The sequence below is a fragment of the Euprymna scolopes genome, chromosome 2 (assembly GCF_053919585.1).
Source record: "Euprymna scolopes isolate OS-2025 chromosome 2, ASM5391958v1, whole genome shotgun sequence".
Lineage (NCBI taxonomy): Eukaryota > Metazoa > Mollusca > Cephalopoda > Sepiida > Sepiolidae > Euprymna > Euprymna scolopes.
This window is the reverse complement of record NC_136483.1, coordinates 4,474,783-4,489,016: the sequence shown is the minus strand read 5'-3', so window position 1 is coordinate 4,489,016 and position 14,234 is coordinate 4,474,783. Positions and strand designations below refer to the sequence as shown.

General features: G+C 35.3%; 1 protein-coding gene across 1 annotated transcript in view; it reads right to left on the bottom strand.

Annotated features, from left to right (window-relative positions):
• The window catches only part of LOC145288327 (CD109 antigen-like), a 252,965-nt gene that overhangs the window by 135,335 nt on the left and 103,396 nt on the right, over positions 1-14,234 (bottom strand). The window contains exon 16 of the mRNA XM_080136322.1: positions 12,564-12,638. Within this exon, the coding sequence (XP_079992448.1) occupies positions 12,564-12,638 (75 nt within the window). The remainder of the gene's footprint in view (positions 1-12,563; positions 12,639-14,234) is intronic.

Below are 14,234 nucleotides of genomic sequence, written 5' to 3'. Positions count from 1 at the left end.
GCAGCAAACATGTCTTCATAGTTCAGGCATTATCGTCAAAGGAAAAAGTAAATCATGAGCTGAACGTTTTGGTTTTGTATTCTTGGTGGTGACACAGCAGTCATTTATTTTAAACTTTTAAATCATTACTATATGTTCGGTTCAAGATAATATAGAAATAAATACGAAATCTGCATTAATCAAAATATCATATTTAAGCATATTTTATGAGCGGGCAATGCCGGGCGGCCTGCATATATATATATATATATATATATATATATATATATATATATATATATATATATATATACTAGTAGTCTAGCCTGGCTTTGCTCGGGCCTTATGTACTGTTCATAACTTGTTCTACGTGTGAATACACTTTATGTAAGATTTCAAATGTTTAGACCAAAAATTGTCAGAGTAATTTCGTAGAGACCGCAGAGATAAATTTTTTTAAACTTTCACCCCAGTTTTGTCCCCTTAATATTTATTATTTTGGTCTCAAATCAAAATAAAAAAAATTACCCATGTCCAAGTTACCTACATCTAAAATTACAAGTGTTTAGACTCAAAATTGGCGGAGAAATTTGGTAGAATCTACAAAGGTCAACTCTTTCAACTTTGACCTTTTGGCAACCAAATTTTCGCCCCAAAACTGATTAAAATGCTTGCCGCATGTCTGAATACCCGTTATGTATAAATTTCAAATATTTAGACTCAAAATTGGTTGAGTAGTTTGATAGACACGGCAAAAGTAAAATCTTTTGAACTTTGACCCCTTGGCAGCTCAAACTTTCGACCCAAACCGATAAAAAACTTACCCCATCTATGAATACCGTTTATGTAAAATTTCTCGGTCTCTATGTACTGTTTGTAACTCGCACTACGTGTTAATACACTTTATGTAAAATTTCAAATGTTTAGACAAGAAATTGACTGAGTAATTTTGTAGAGACCGCAGAGGTCAATTTTTTTTAACTTTGACCCACATTTTGACCCCTTAGTATTTATTGTTTTGGGCTCAAATCAAATTAAAATTTTTGATCCATGTCCAAGTAACCTATATTTAAAATTTCAAGTGTTTAGACCCAAAATTGTTGGAGGAGTTTGGTAGAGTTTTCAAAGATCAAATCGTTGAACGTTAACCCCTTGACAGAAAAATTTCCAGCCGAAAACCGATTAAAAAGATTTTCCCAAATCTCAATACCTCTTATGTCAAATCTCGAGTCTGTAATTGACAGAGTAGTTTGGTAGGGAAATGTACATACACACACACATACACACACACATACACATACACACACACATACACATAGACTTTTATAGATATACTGCCTATGACTTCCATTTACTATTTGCAGATATACGTATGCAATTATTGAACCTGTTATATAAACTTATGTAACAACCTAAGGTGTTTAAATAAGTTTTCTATTGCTTATATGTAATAGTTTGTTTCATCGCTATTTCTTTATCCACTGTACCATATTATTATTTTATTTTTTACTATCGCATTTCTTTTTTGACACTTCTCTCCATTTTCTACACTTCTTTGTCTGAAAGCACGCCATGCATTCTTTCCTAGAATTTCACCCCATTTTAAGCACCCTCATCGTTCCCCTTTAGCCTCACAAGGGCACTTCCATGGGGCTTTCTATTGCAGCTAGCAGAGATTAATTCGAAGGGGACAACAAGTAATTGCAGCCGGAGGAGATTACTTTGAAGGGAACTAGAGTTTCATGTGTGCACTATCAATAAAAGTGCCTATAGGAAAAAAGTCTGGAAACTTATTAAAGGCACCTCTTTATCTATCTATCTATCTATCTGTACTCATATAAATTCGTTTTTCTTTTGTGTGTATTGATATTCATATTAAAAAACCCTTTTCTACTTATTTAAAAAAGAAAATACAATTTTATTATATTAGGTTCTGGGATTGCATTCACTAGCAAAAGATCTAGCTAATTTGCATATTCTTTTAAACATTCATTTTAATTAATTCCCTATTAGTTGTTTCGGTTTTCAAATGGGATAATCATCTTTTGTTAACTATTACTTTGGTGTAGTATCAGGGGTAAAATCTACTGGGGTACTCTGTAGGGATTTGGGCAGTAAGGTGTCTGTTCACGTTACACTTGAACTTCTGCACGTCAGTACAGTTGGGAAGCAGGGACCCGGAATGGAATTCCAAAGTCTAGCGGTTCTGGGGAAGAAACTACTGGAATAGAAAGATCTTTTATATCTAGGGATCTCTACTGTGGAGGGGTGAGATTTAGCTTCCTGTCGGGTTTGTCGAAGATGTTTACGTCGTGAGGGCACAAGTGCTTGCAGTTTGTCAGAGCATTCTCCATTAAAATACTTGTAGAACAGGCAGAGGGATGCAACATTTCGTCGATGGGACAGAGGCTGAAGCTTAGATGCCAGTTCAGAGCCTATCAGATTGGCGACTCTCTTTTGAACGTTGTCTAGGAGCGAAAAACTAGTAGCAGATGCACCAGCCCAAATATGACAGCAATACTCCATACATGGGCGAATGGTGGCCTTATACAGATACAGGATACTTTCCGGTGTTAGTAATTTTCTAGCACGGTAGATAGAGCCTACCTTCTTTGCAGCGGCCCTGGCAATGCTTTCAATGTAATTGTTCCAACTCATGTTTCCTGTGAATGTTAGGCTAACGAGTTGAAAGATGTACTCTCAGATAAAGTGTCGTTCGCCATTGCTATTGGTGGTAGAGAAGGTTTCTTGTATTTATTGAAGGAAACTAGTTTAGTCTTGGCGGCATTGAACGTGACCATCCATTTTTGTCCCCATTCCACTACAGATCGGAGGTCATCCTCTAGTGTTTCTGCCATTTCTTTAGATATGTGTTCATTTGTTTTCCTGTCATGCCTGCTATAGAGTGTAGTGTCATCAGCATATATACCCATCTCAGAGCCAATTTTGTCGGGGAGGTCATTTATGAATATTAGGAACAACAGACGTCCAAGGATAGACCCTTGGGCCCTCCCGCATTTATATCATATTGTTTACATATGCGAACGTCAAGGACAGCCTGGATTTTTCTCTTATCTAAGAAGGATTTAATTATGTTTAGTATTCTACCAGTGATACCGTATGATCTAATTTTCCTGAGGAGACCCTCTTATCAAACCCTGTCAAAAGCCTTAGATATATCTAGAGCTACCGCTCTGCCCTCCCCGGCTTTGTCCAGTGAGTGGTATATACGTTCAGAGATTACAGTGAGGATGTCAGCTGTGGAACGGGCTTGTTTAAATCCATATTGTTGGTCAGTTAGAAGTTTAGCATCTGTAAGGTGATGGACTAGAGCATGGTTAATTAAGGTCTCAAATATTTTGAAAAAAGTGAGAGGAGGCTAATGGGGAGATAATTTAATGGGTCCGTTCTTTCTCCAGAATTCTTAAATATTGGTAGCACAGAAGCAGTTTTCCAATAGCCCAGAAAGCATGATTCATTAAGGCATTTGTTGTATAGTTTGGAGAGAACTGGAACTACTTCAGCTGAGCACTTTTTTAATAGCACAGCTGGGATGAGATCAGGTCCACATGCCTTTGAAGTGTCAAGGTTTTTTATGATAGCGTGCACCTGAGCAGGGGTGATTTTCAGATTGTCTAGCGTGGCGTCTGTCCGCATAGGAAAGACAGGTAGGTGGTGATTGAGAGGGTCCAGTGTGGAGGTTGAGGCAAACCGACTGGAAAGCATGTTAGCCTTCTCGGTTGCTGAGCAAACAACCTTGTGATTGTTGGTTAGTGAGGGAATTGTTGATTGCCCATTATTTACTACACTGTTGTAGATTTTCCAGAAGTCACGAGTTCCTAACTTTTGTGTTTCGGTGTGTTTTTTAGTGGTTTCAGTAAATTCTCTTTTAGCTGTCGCTATTTCTTTCTTAATGTTACTTCCAGCTTCTCTATACCTCTGCCTGTTATGTTGGTTAAGTCTGCGGTATGCATGCTGCCTTTGAGCAATGGCAGTTGCGCAAGTCGAAGTAAACCATTGAGGAGAGTGGGGCTTGCTATAAAATTTCTGCATGGAGACATGTGCTTCTATTGCAGTTTTGAACCATTCAGTGGTCTCATTTGCACACTGTTCAGCAGGAAGAGAAAATAATATTTGCGTAAAATGTTTATAGTAAACACAAAATTGTTTCCATATATATATATATATTTTTTTTTACACAGTGATCACCACTTATCAAGGCCCGGAAGCCACTCAGGGATAAGGGTTATTGCAAGTACATTACATTAGTGTGGAGATTTGATGAAGTGTTTAATTAAGGGGGCGGTTCATTAGGAATTTGTTAACATTGGACTTGAAGACATCCAAGTTGTAGTCAGGTGGGAAGCAGGCAGACAGAACAGAGTTCCACAGGCGTGCAGTTCTAAGAAAGAAGCTTTGTTCATGGAATCCGCGTTTTGATTTAGGCACAGATATAGAGTGGGGGAAATTTTTCACAGTGGATTCAGCTAGACAGGTGTTTTTCGTGAAAGATTGGCGAGGGGGGACCAGAGATTGGAGTTCAGACGAGCACCTGCCATGGAAATAACGATAAAACAAAGATAGGCTCGCAACGTCTCTTCTGTGGGAGAGAGATTGCAGGGTAGAGAAAAGGGCATCCCCCACTAAGCCACGAAGTCTATTTTGTACTCTGTCAAGGCAGGATAGGCTGTTTTTAGCAGCTCCTGCCCAGATATGGCAACAGTATTCCATCCTTGGACGTACTTGGCTTTTATATAGATAGAGAATTGCATCAGTAGTGAGATATCTTCTGGAGCGGTAGAAGGATCCCACCATCTTTCCAGCGACCTTGGCAACAGACTTGATGTAGGTGTTCCATTTCAGATCAGAAGTAAAGGTCAAACCCAGAAGCTTGTCAAAACACGGGGCCTCACCCAGACGAGAGCCATCCATCACAATTGATGCCAGATGGGGATCAGAGCGTTGATGATTTAAGGATAGGAGTTTGGTTTTGGATGCATTAAAGGTAACCAGCCACATCTTCCCCCACTGAACCACGCGCTCGAGATCAGAGGAGAGAGAATTAGAGAGAGCTTTGTCATTTACAGCCTTTGATGTGTTGCCGTAGATGGTCGTGTCATCAGCATAGATGTCAACGAATGATTTAAGTATGTGTTTAGGGAGGTCATTGATGTAGAGTCAAGAGAGTTGGGCCTAGGATTGATCCCTGAGGGACTCCAGCATTTATATTGCAGGCCTCCGATTTTTGTCCATCTACCACTACTCTTATGAGCCTATCAGAGAGAAATGATTTAATGATTGAGAAAACATTTCCAGTTATACCGTAGCTGGAAATCTTGTGAAGTAGACCCTTATGCCATACCTTGTCGAAGGCCTTTGATATGTCAAGAGCAATTGCCCTAGAAAGGAAGCCTTTGTCAAGAGATTCACTAATCCTGTGGGATATAACCGTCAGCACATCTGCAGTAGATCTTGCAGAGCGGAAACCATATTGTGTGTCACTAAGAAGGTTATTCCTGCTGAGGTGGTTGACTATTTCTCTATTTAATATGGATTCCAGCAACTTACTCATAACACACAGGAGACTTGGTCTGTACTGAGAGGGAGATGACTTATCACCTGAATTCTTAAATACAGGGCAAACTGATGAGGTCTTCCAGGGAGTCGGAAAGCACTTCTCCTTAAGGCAGCGCTTAAATAGTTTCGTAAATATGGGAGCAAGTTCTGGTTGAAGCTTTTTTAACACTATAATTGGGATGCCATCAGGGCCAGTTGCTTTACTAGAATCTAGGTTCTTGATTAGCTTGGCTACCTCATGCACGGATATTTATGTATACGTATATATTTTGTTTTACAAATTTTGCCTACCAAACTCCTCCTTGAGTTTTTGGTCTACAGGCATTAAACGTCATATATAAGGTATTTGAATCCATGCAAAACTTAATATTTGGGTTTTAGCCCGGAAAAATCGGTGCAAAAGTGTGAAAATTAAAAAAAAATGAAATTTGCTATGTGAAGGTCGAACGCCGGCATTACAAATGCATAACGTAGTAGCTATTTGTTCATGTTTTAATTTTTAGCCTTACAATAAACTTGTTTTCATAGCCCAGTCATTGACGGCAGAGGCAAAATAAATCCTGAGCTGAACGTTTTAGTTTTGATTCTCGGTGGTAGCGCATGAATCTTTTTTTTTTTAAATCATTACTATATATTGCATCCAATTTATATAAATATAAAATCTATAAAAGTGAAAATGTCTGTCTCTCTTTTCTCTATGGTAGTTAAGGAAGATCATTATACAGAAAGGCATTACTTTATATATTCACACTTTTCAATATATACATATGCACATAGCCTTATGAACAGTACATATGGCCCGAGCAAAGCCGGGCGGAACTGCTAGTATATATATAAATGTTAATGTGTCTCTGTGTGTATCTGTGTGTCTGTGTGTACATTTCCCTACACAATAATTCTGTCAATTTTAAGTCTACAAACTCCAAATTTGATATACAGGGTACTGAGATTTTGGAAAATTTTTGTAATCCGTTTTCGCCAGAAATTTGGCTGTTAAGGGGTCAAAGTTCAACGATTTGACCTTTGAGAACTCTGCCAAACTCCTCCGACAATTTTACGTCCAAACACTTGAAATTTTAGATATAGGTTCCTTGGACATGGATGTATATATATATTACTGCAACTTTGTCTGTGTGTTTGTGTGTGAGTTTGTTTCTCATAGATTCCCAAATGGCTCGTCTTATCTATTGCAAATTTCACACAAAGACAATTTATATGTCTGGCAGTGTTTTTTACAGAAATTCATCCGATAAGTATCGAAAATCGAAAAAAAACAGATCCTAAAAATAGCTTTTTTCTTAAGGATAAAAAAGAATAATTTTTGCAGAAGAATTTTTATACGTCACACCAGCAAGGGACATAATGTGTACCTTACCGTTCTATTTTATTTTTTCTTATTAATGGGTACAATTTACAATAAAAGAAGATGAAATCGCGGCAAATCATTTCTTTGTTTGCATGTTTTAAAACTAACAATTAATCAGAAGTAACGTTTCCAGGGCATTCATCGTCAAGCCCAAATATCATGTGATATTGTAAACAAAAACAGATGAAATTTGATGAACGATATTATTATTATATTATTTTAGCGTATTAGTCCACCGGTAGAATGATTCCACGTGATATATAATCAATATTTTGTTTTTTGTTTATTCAGTTTTCACCCCAAACAAGGCACAGTGCCACTTTGAAGTAGGGGGCTACTATTAGGGACATAATTTGCAGGGCATTATGAAAGGAGATAAGTAGCAAGATGTTTGTTCACATTACACTTGAACTTCTGCATATCAGTGCAGTTGGGAAAGCAGAATCCTGGAAGGGAGTTCCAAAGACTTGCAGTTCTGGGGAAGAAACTATTGGAGTAAAAGATTTCTTACACCTAGGGATCTCTACTGTAAAGGGGTGAGACTTAATGGCTTGTCAGGTTTGTTAGGGGTAGTTACGTCGAGGAAGTACAAGTGCTTGCAGTTCGTCAGAGAATTCACCATTAAAGTATTTTTAGAACAGGCAGAGGGATGCAAGATTTCATCGATGGGACAGAGGCTGAAGCCTAGATGACAGTTCAGGACCTATCAGGTTGGCGACTCTCCTTTGAACCCGGTCCAGGAGTGAGAGACAAGCAGCAGATGCACCAGCCCAGATGTGACAACAATACTCCATACATGAACGAATGGTGGCCTTGTAGAGGTACAGGATACTTTCATGCGTAAGTAGTTTTCTAGCACGGTAGAGAGAGCCTTCTTTGCAGCAGCCTTGGCAATGCTCTCAATGTATCTATTCCAGTTCATGTTCCCTGTAAACGTTAGGCCAAGGAGTTTAAAAGAAGTACTTTCAGATAATGTGTTCTTGGCCATTGCTATTGGTGGTAGAGAAGGTTTCTTGTAGTTATTGAAGGAAACAAGCTTAGTCTTGGCAGCATTGAATGTGACCATCCATTTTTGTCCCCATTCCACTACAGATTGGAGGTCATCCTCTAGTGTTTCTGCTATTTCCTTAGATATGTGTTCATTCATTTTCCCCTTGTGCCTGTTATAGAGAGTGGTGTCATCAGCAAGTATGCCCATCTCCGAAACAATTTTATCAGGGAGGTCATTTATGAATATCAGGAATGATAAAGGTTCCAGGACAGACCTAATTTTCCTTAAAAGACTATCCTGCCATACTCTGTCAAAAGCCTTAGATATGTCGAGGGCTACTGCTCTGCCCTCACCAGCTTTGTCGAGTGAACGGTATATACATTCAGAGATTACAGTTAGGATATCCACTGTGGTACGGGCTTGCCTAAATCTATATTGATTGTCGGTCAGGAGTTTAGCAGCTGTAAGGTGATGAACTAGAACTTTATTAATTATTTTCTTTAATCAAAAATTCACAAACAGTAATACCTCAAGCAATTATGGTACAAACAAGTCTCAATTATACTGTTGTTTTGATTTTTCTCCAACGTCGCTACTATCACTTTTTTTAACACCATATCTGAACTGTTGTTTTCATCCCCCCCATCTCTCCACACCCAAGCAACTCCGCTAGTATATATATATATATATATATATATATATATATATATATATATATATATATATATATATATATATATATATATATTAAGTAATGTGATTTATAATTTAAAATTTAAAAATTTAAAAAAATTTTTAAATTTAAAAATCAAATTTTAATTAAATTAAAAATCAGTTTCATAAGAAGGAACAACAACAAAATCAATGTTTATAATAAACCTAACCAATCACTTCTATATGTCCACAATCAATCAAACCACCCTAAATCAATATTAAAATCAATAGTTCCCAATATCGCTTTAAGAATTTCTAGACTGTCTTCTACTAAATCAATATTTACCAAAAATGAAAAATACTATAATGAAGCCCTTAAAAACTCTGGATATAATTCACAAATTAAATTCATAAATGAAAATGATAGAAACACAAACTGCATTAAAAATAAACCTATTAAGAGCGTAATAACATATAATATGGCAATGTCTTCCCGTATACGAGTTAAGAAAAATAACCAAGAGACAAAAAAAGATAAAACCAAACTACAAATATTAGATAATAATACAAATAAACAGCAAACTAAAACCCGTAAACGTAAGAATAGACACAAGGAGATCCTATGGTTCAACCCCCCATATTCCAAAAACCTAGAAACAAACATAGTCAGAGAATTTTTTAAAATATTAGATAAGAACTTTAAAGCCCCCCATAAATATAATAAAATTTTCAATAAGAACACAATTAAAGTCTCTTACTCTACTATGCCTAACCTTCATCAGAAAATAATTAGCTCTAATAATAAGAAAATTAATAAACTACAAAATACAACTATACAAAATACATCGGACTGTAACTGTAGAAGAAAAAATAAATGTCCCCTACAAGGCTCATGTAAAATTAAAAATGTTATCTATAGCTGCACAGTATCAAAAACTCCAAATCTACAAGAACCTATTAACAGCCATAATTCAACTACCAGATTAAATAATAACACCAACTTAAATCAATCTACCGATCAATTACTAATCAATCCACCACATAATAATCCAACAATAGACCTAACGGAAAATAATCACAACAATCAAGAGGTAATATATATTGGTTCCACATCTGGCCTAATAAAACATAGAATTTCGACGCACAAACATTCTTTTAAAAATAACTCTCTATCAAACCAAACTACTCTATCCAACTATATTTGGCAACTAAAAAACAGCAATATTTCTTTCAACTTAAAATGGCAAATAATTGAGACTTGCAAATCATATAAACCAGGAGATAAATTTTGTGCACTATGAACAAAAGAGACCCTAAAAATTTTAAAATATGAAGATATAAAAAGTACAACCAAACTATTAAATTCAAGACAAGAGCTTCTGACATGTAGTCATAAACGTTGGTTTAAATTTAATAAATATAAACCACCTTAAATCATTAAAAATTACTTATTAGTAAAAATAGATTACAATTATTATTATACTTTTTTTTTTTTAATAAATTAAGTTAGACCAATTACCTCCCTTAGACCCGTAAAACAAATAATAAATAAAGTCAAGAACACATGACAATTATCTCCCCTTAAAAACTTGTAATAGAATTATTCTCTCTATATATATAAAATGTAGCGTCTTTAAATCAAAAATACGCTAACGGAAACAATTTATTGCACGAGCGTCGCCCTTTTAAAATTCATCATTCAATAAAATAAAAAGCTATAGCAAACATCTAAATGACTACTTTAAACACAGTTCCTGATTTCAAAAAAAGAAAAACTAAAAGGTAACTATCTCTATATATTTTTAAATCAAATTTATTATGTAAATTCAAAAATATATATTTTTCTCTACTTATTTCTATCTCTAACCCATATTAATTTTCTTATAAATTTTAAATCCAAACCTTTTATTTCAATTTTTTCAGATTCATCTGCCTTACTTTTAATGCTAGGTTTATTTATGGTGTCTTTTAAATTCAATAAAAACCCTCCTAAATTTGCTGATGAGGAGACCTTGCTTACCAAAAAACTATATATAATTGTTCTACATAACTTCATGTATACCACAATAAAAAGCACGGATTTCCGAAACGATCGTACAGATAATTGATTTTGTTGTTGTTCCTTCTTATGAAACTGATTTTTAATATAATTAAAATTTGATTTTTAAATTTAAAAATTTAAACAAATTTTTAAATTTTAAATTATAAATCACATTACTTAATATTGAATTAGCTCTAGGACATTTAACTATCGAGCTTATTATATATCTAAATTACAACGAGCACTTTCTATTTCCTGTATTTTAATTAACTAGTAATTTCACTGTTACATTAAAATACACTCAGCTCTTTAGACTATTGTTCTAATCTCCTTTAAATTATATATATATATATATATATATATATATATATATATATATATATATAATTTTTAGCAAAATGAGAAGCATTGTTGAACAGAGAAAGCATCGACGAAACGATCAAGCCTGAAGTTTTTCTCATTTTAGTTTTGAAGTTACGACTTCGAGTAGTTTTGTAAACATACAAACTGATGAGAACACAATATAGGCTTTCCATATCAAATGTATAATGGTCGATGAACGGAAAAGGAAATTTCTCTTAGATTTCTACATTGTCAGCATGTCTGGATCAGCAGCTCCTTGGCATAAACTGCCTAAAACCTATGCCAAACACGTGACGCAATTTATATCTAACAATACAACACCTGCTTCTAGCGTGTTGTGTCTAAGAGTCATGGAGCACAGACGTGCATATGCCAGCAGCAGCTATACGACAGCCAACGTATGCAAATAACTGAAATGTATGCGAGGTGACGTACAGCGAGGAAGACGGTAAGAAAAAGATTGGAAAAAAAGAAAGACAGAAATAGACGGACAAAGTCAGAGTACCATGTGTTCAACACGGTAACATAAATCGAAGGAAATAAAATAAATAAATAAATAGCTGCCCCGTGACCCCTCTCGCCTCACTGACACTAAGTGCACTGTGTCTACTTCCGTTTATCGCCAGGTTGTCTTTGTTATATAGGCAGGTGTATGAATACGTTCTATAACGACGTACATCGTTCTATAATGACTTACATGTTTAATAGTTGGCTTTTATATTTTATCTGTATATTCATGTACATGTAAATGTGTGTATATATATATACGTCGTATCATTTAGTTAATCATCTAGTGTGTATATTTTAACATTTATGCAACAGTTCTAACAGGAAACCATTGACGTGGACGTATCGAAACAGTTGTAGACAAACGGTTCTTTTTACCAGATGTAAATAACACAACACATACCTGAATTATTTACGAACATTTATTTCATGATCCGGACAGCATTTTCAGAGATTACACGTTTTTATATCTTTGCTGCCTGAAATGACGCTGTTCCCTGCGTCATTTTAAGTCGTCCGTTCTCTCTGATGTCCAGCTAATGACTGCTTAGAATCTATCCAAATCTACATTTCATTACGTGTCTTTACGTGTCTCGGACCAACAGCTGATGTAACCCAATCTAGTTATTTGTTTATGCAAACCAAAATAATGGTCACATCTATTTTTTATTTTCACATTTCTTTTGCGATATTATATGTCAATCACTTTTCCCAGTTTAATTGTTTATTTTTATAATCATAATAATTGATCCAGCGACCTGCCGTCGCTCGAATCAATTAATAATAATAATAATAATAATAATAATAATAATAATAATAATAATGTTTTGACCTTTGGCCCTGCTTGCCACAGTTAACACAGATACTATGCTATAATCACAGCCCAAATGGTCACATTACAGTCTTGACATGTGCTTAATGCAATATTTTCAAAATTCATACTAGTTAATATAATATATACCTGTTGACGTAGGGTGCAAATATATAACATAATAAAAGAAGAAATAATTTTGAAATTTAAAATCCTTTCCTTTTTTTTGTTAGTTTTCTTTCTCCCTAACTCTATAAACTTAAAATTTACTTACCTTAAAGATGCTCATGACATTAATATATACGGGTGAACAGGTCGGGAAATACCAATTATATAGTTTGGCAATAATCTGTAACATTAAAAATATACAATCTTAAAATTCGACTCAATTAAAGTAAAATAAAAAATAAATTGGACAGATAAAACTAGCAGTGGTGTTGCACAGAAATTAAATAGATAACATCTCCCAATCCAATACAATACTCTGTAGTTTTCTTCTTTTTTTTTTTGTCAATTCACCCCAAACAAAGCACTTAGTCGTTAGCGACTACTATATGGGACCAGATTTGCAGGGATACTATTTAAGGAGTTGGCCAGCAGGATGTCTTTTTTTTAACCCTGTCAAGGAGTGAGAGACTAATGGCAGACGCACCAGTCCAGATATGGGAACAATACTTCATGCATGGACGAACAGTGGCCTTGTAGAAATACAGGATACTTTCAGGTGTGAGTAGTCTTTTAGCACAGTAGAGAGAGCTTACCTTCCCCGCAGCAGCCTTGGCAATTGTCTCAATGTATTTATTCCAATTCATGTTGTGTGTGAAAGTTAACCCTAGTTGGAGGGAAGTACTTTCAGGCAGTGTATCATTAGTCATGGAAATCAGCGGTTGAAAAGGTTTCTTGAAATTATTAAGAAAATAAGCTTAGTCTTGGCAGCATTGAACGTTACCAACCAGTTACGGCCCCATTTCACTACAGGCTGGAGGTCTTCCTCTAAGGTTTTAGCAATTTTCTTAGATATGTGTACATTCGTTTTACTCTCATGTCTGTTATAGAGAGTGGGGTCATTAGCAAATATACCCATCTTGGAGAAAATTTAATGAGGGAGGTCATTTCTTAGTATCAGGATTAATAAAGGTCCACAGATTGACCCCTGTGACCCCAGTGGTATTTATATCATGTTGTTTTGATGTACAACCATCAAGGACAACCTGGATTTTTCTCTCATTTACTTGATGGTGTTAAGTATATGAATAGCAGTAACATGATTTGAGTTTCATGAGTAGACCATCATGCCAAACCCTGTTAAATGCCTTAGATATGTCTAGGGCAACTGACTTAGCTTCTCCTGCATTATCCAGTGCTGGGTATATACATTCGGAGATTACATTTAGAATATCTGCAGTAGTGCTTGTATAAATCCATACTATCGATCGGATAAAAGTTTATTGGTGGTGGACTAGTGCTTGATTGATTAAAGAACTCTCACACATAGGACAACAGGGAGAAAGTAGCAACCCTAGTAGAAGTTACTATCCTTAATGATGGTGGGTCAAACAGAATTGAGAAGAAGAAGGTAGTGAAATACCAAGGTCTTATATACAACGTGAAAAGAAATTGGAATCTTAGGAAGATCTCCATAATTTACGCCTTTTGTACTTTCCTATTGTCTAGGTGTCGCTTTTCTTCCACAAGGGAAAGGAAAAGAAAACGAGGAGAGAAAAGAAATTATTTTCTATTAATGTATCATACTTATCAAGGATAAATGTACTTGAGTATAATGGTTAATAAGATGCATAGATTATCAGCTGAATGATGAAAACTATTATGAAAGGATTGAAGATAATGAATTGGATGAACAAAATGTGATTATTTATAATGACGATTTATGACAAATATTTGTTTATGTTTGATCTTATGACGAACATGTTGGATCTCATAGAGA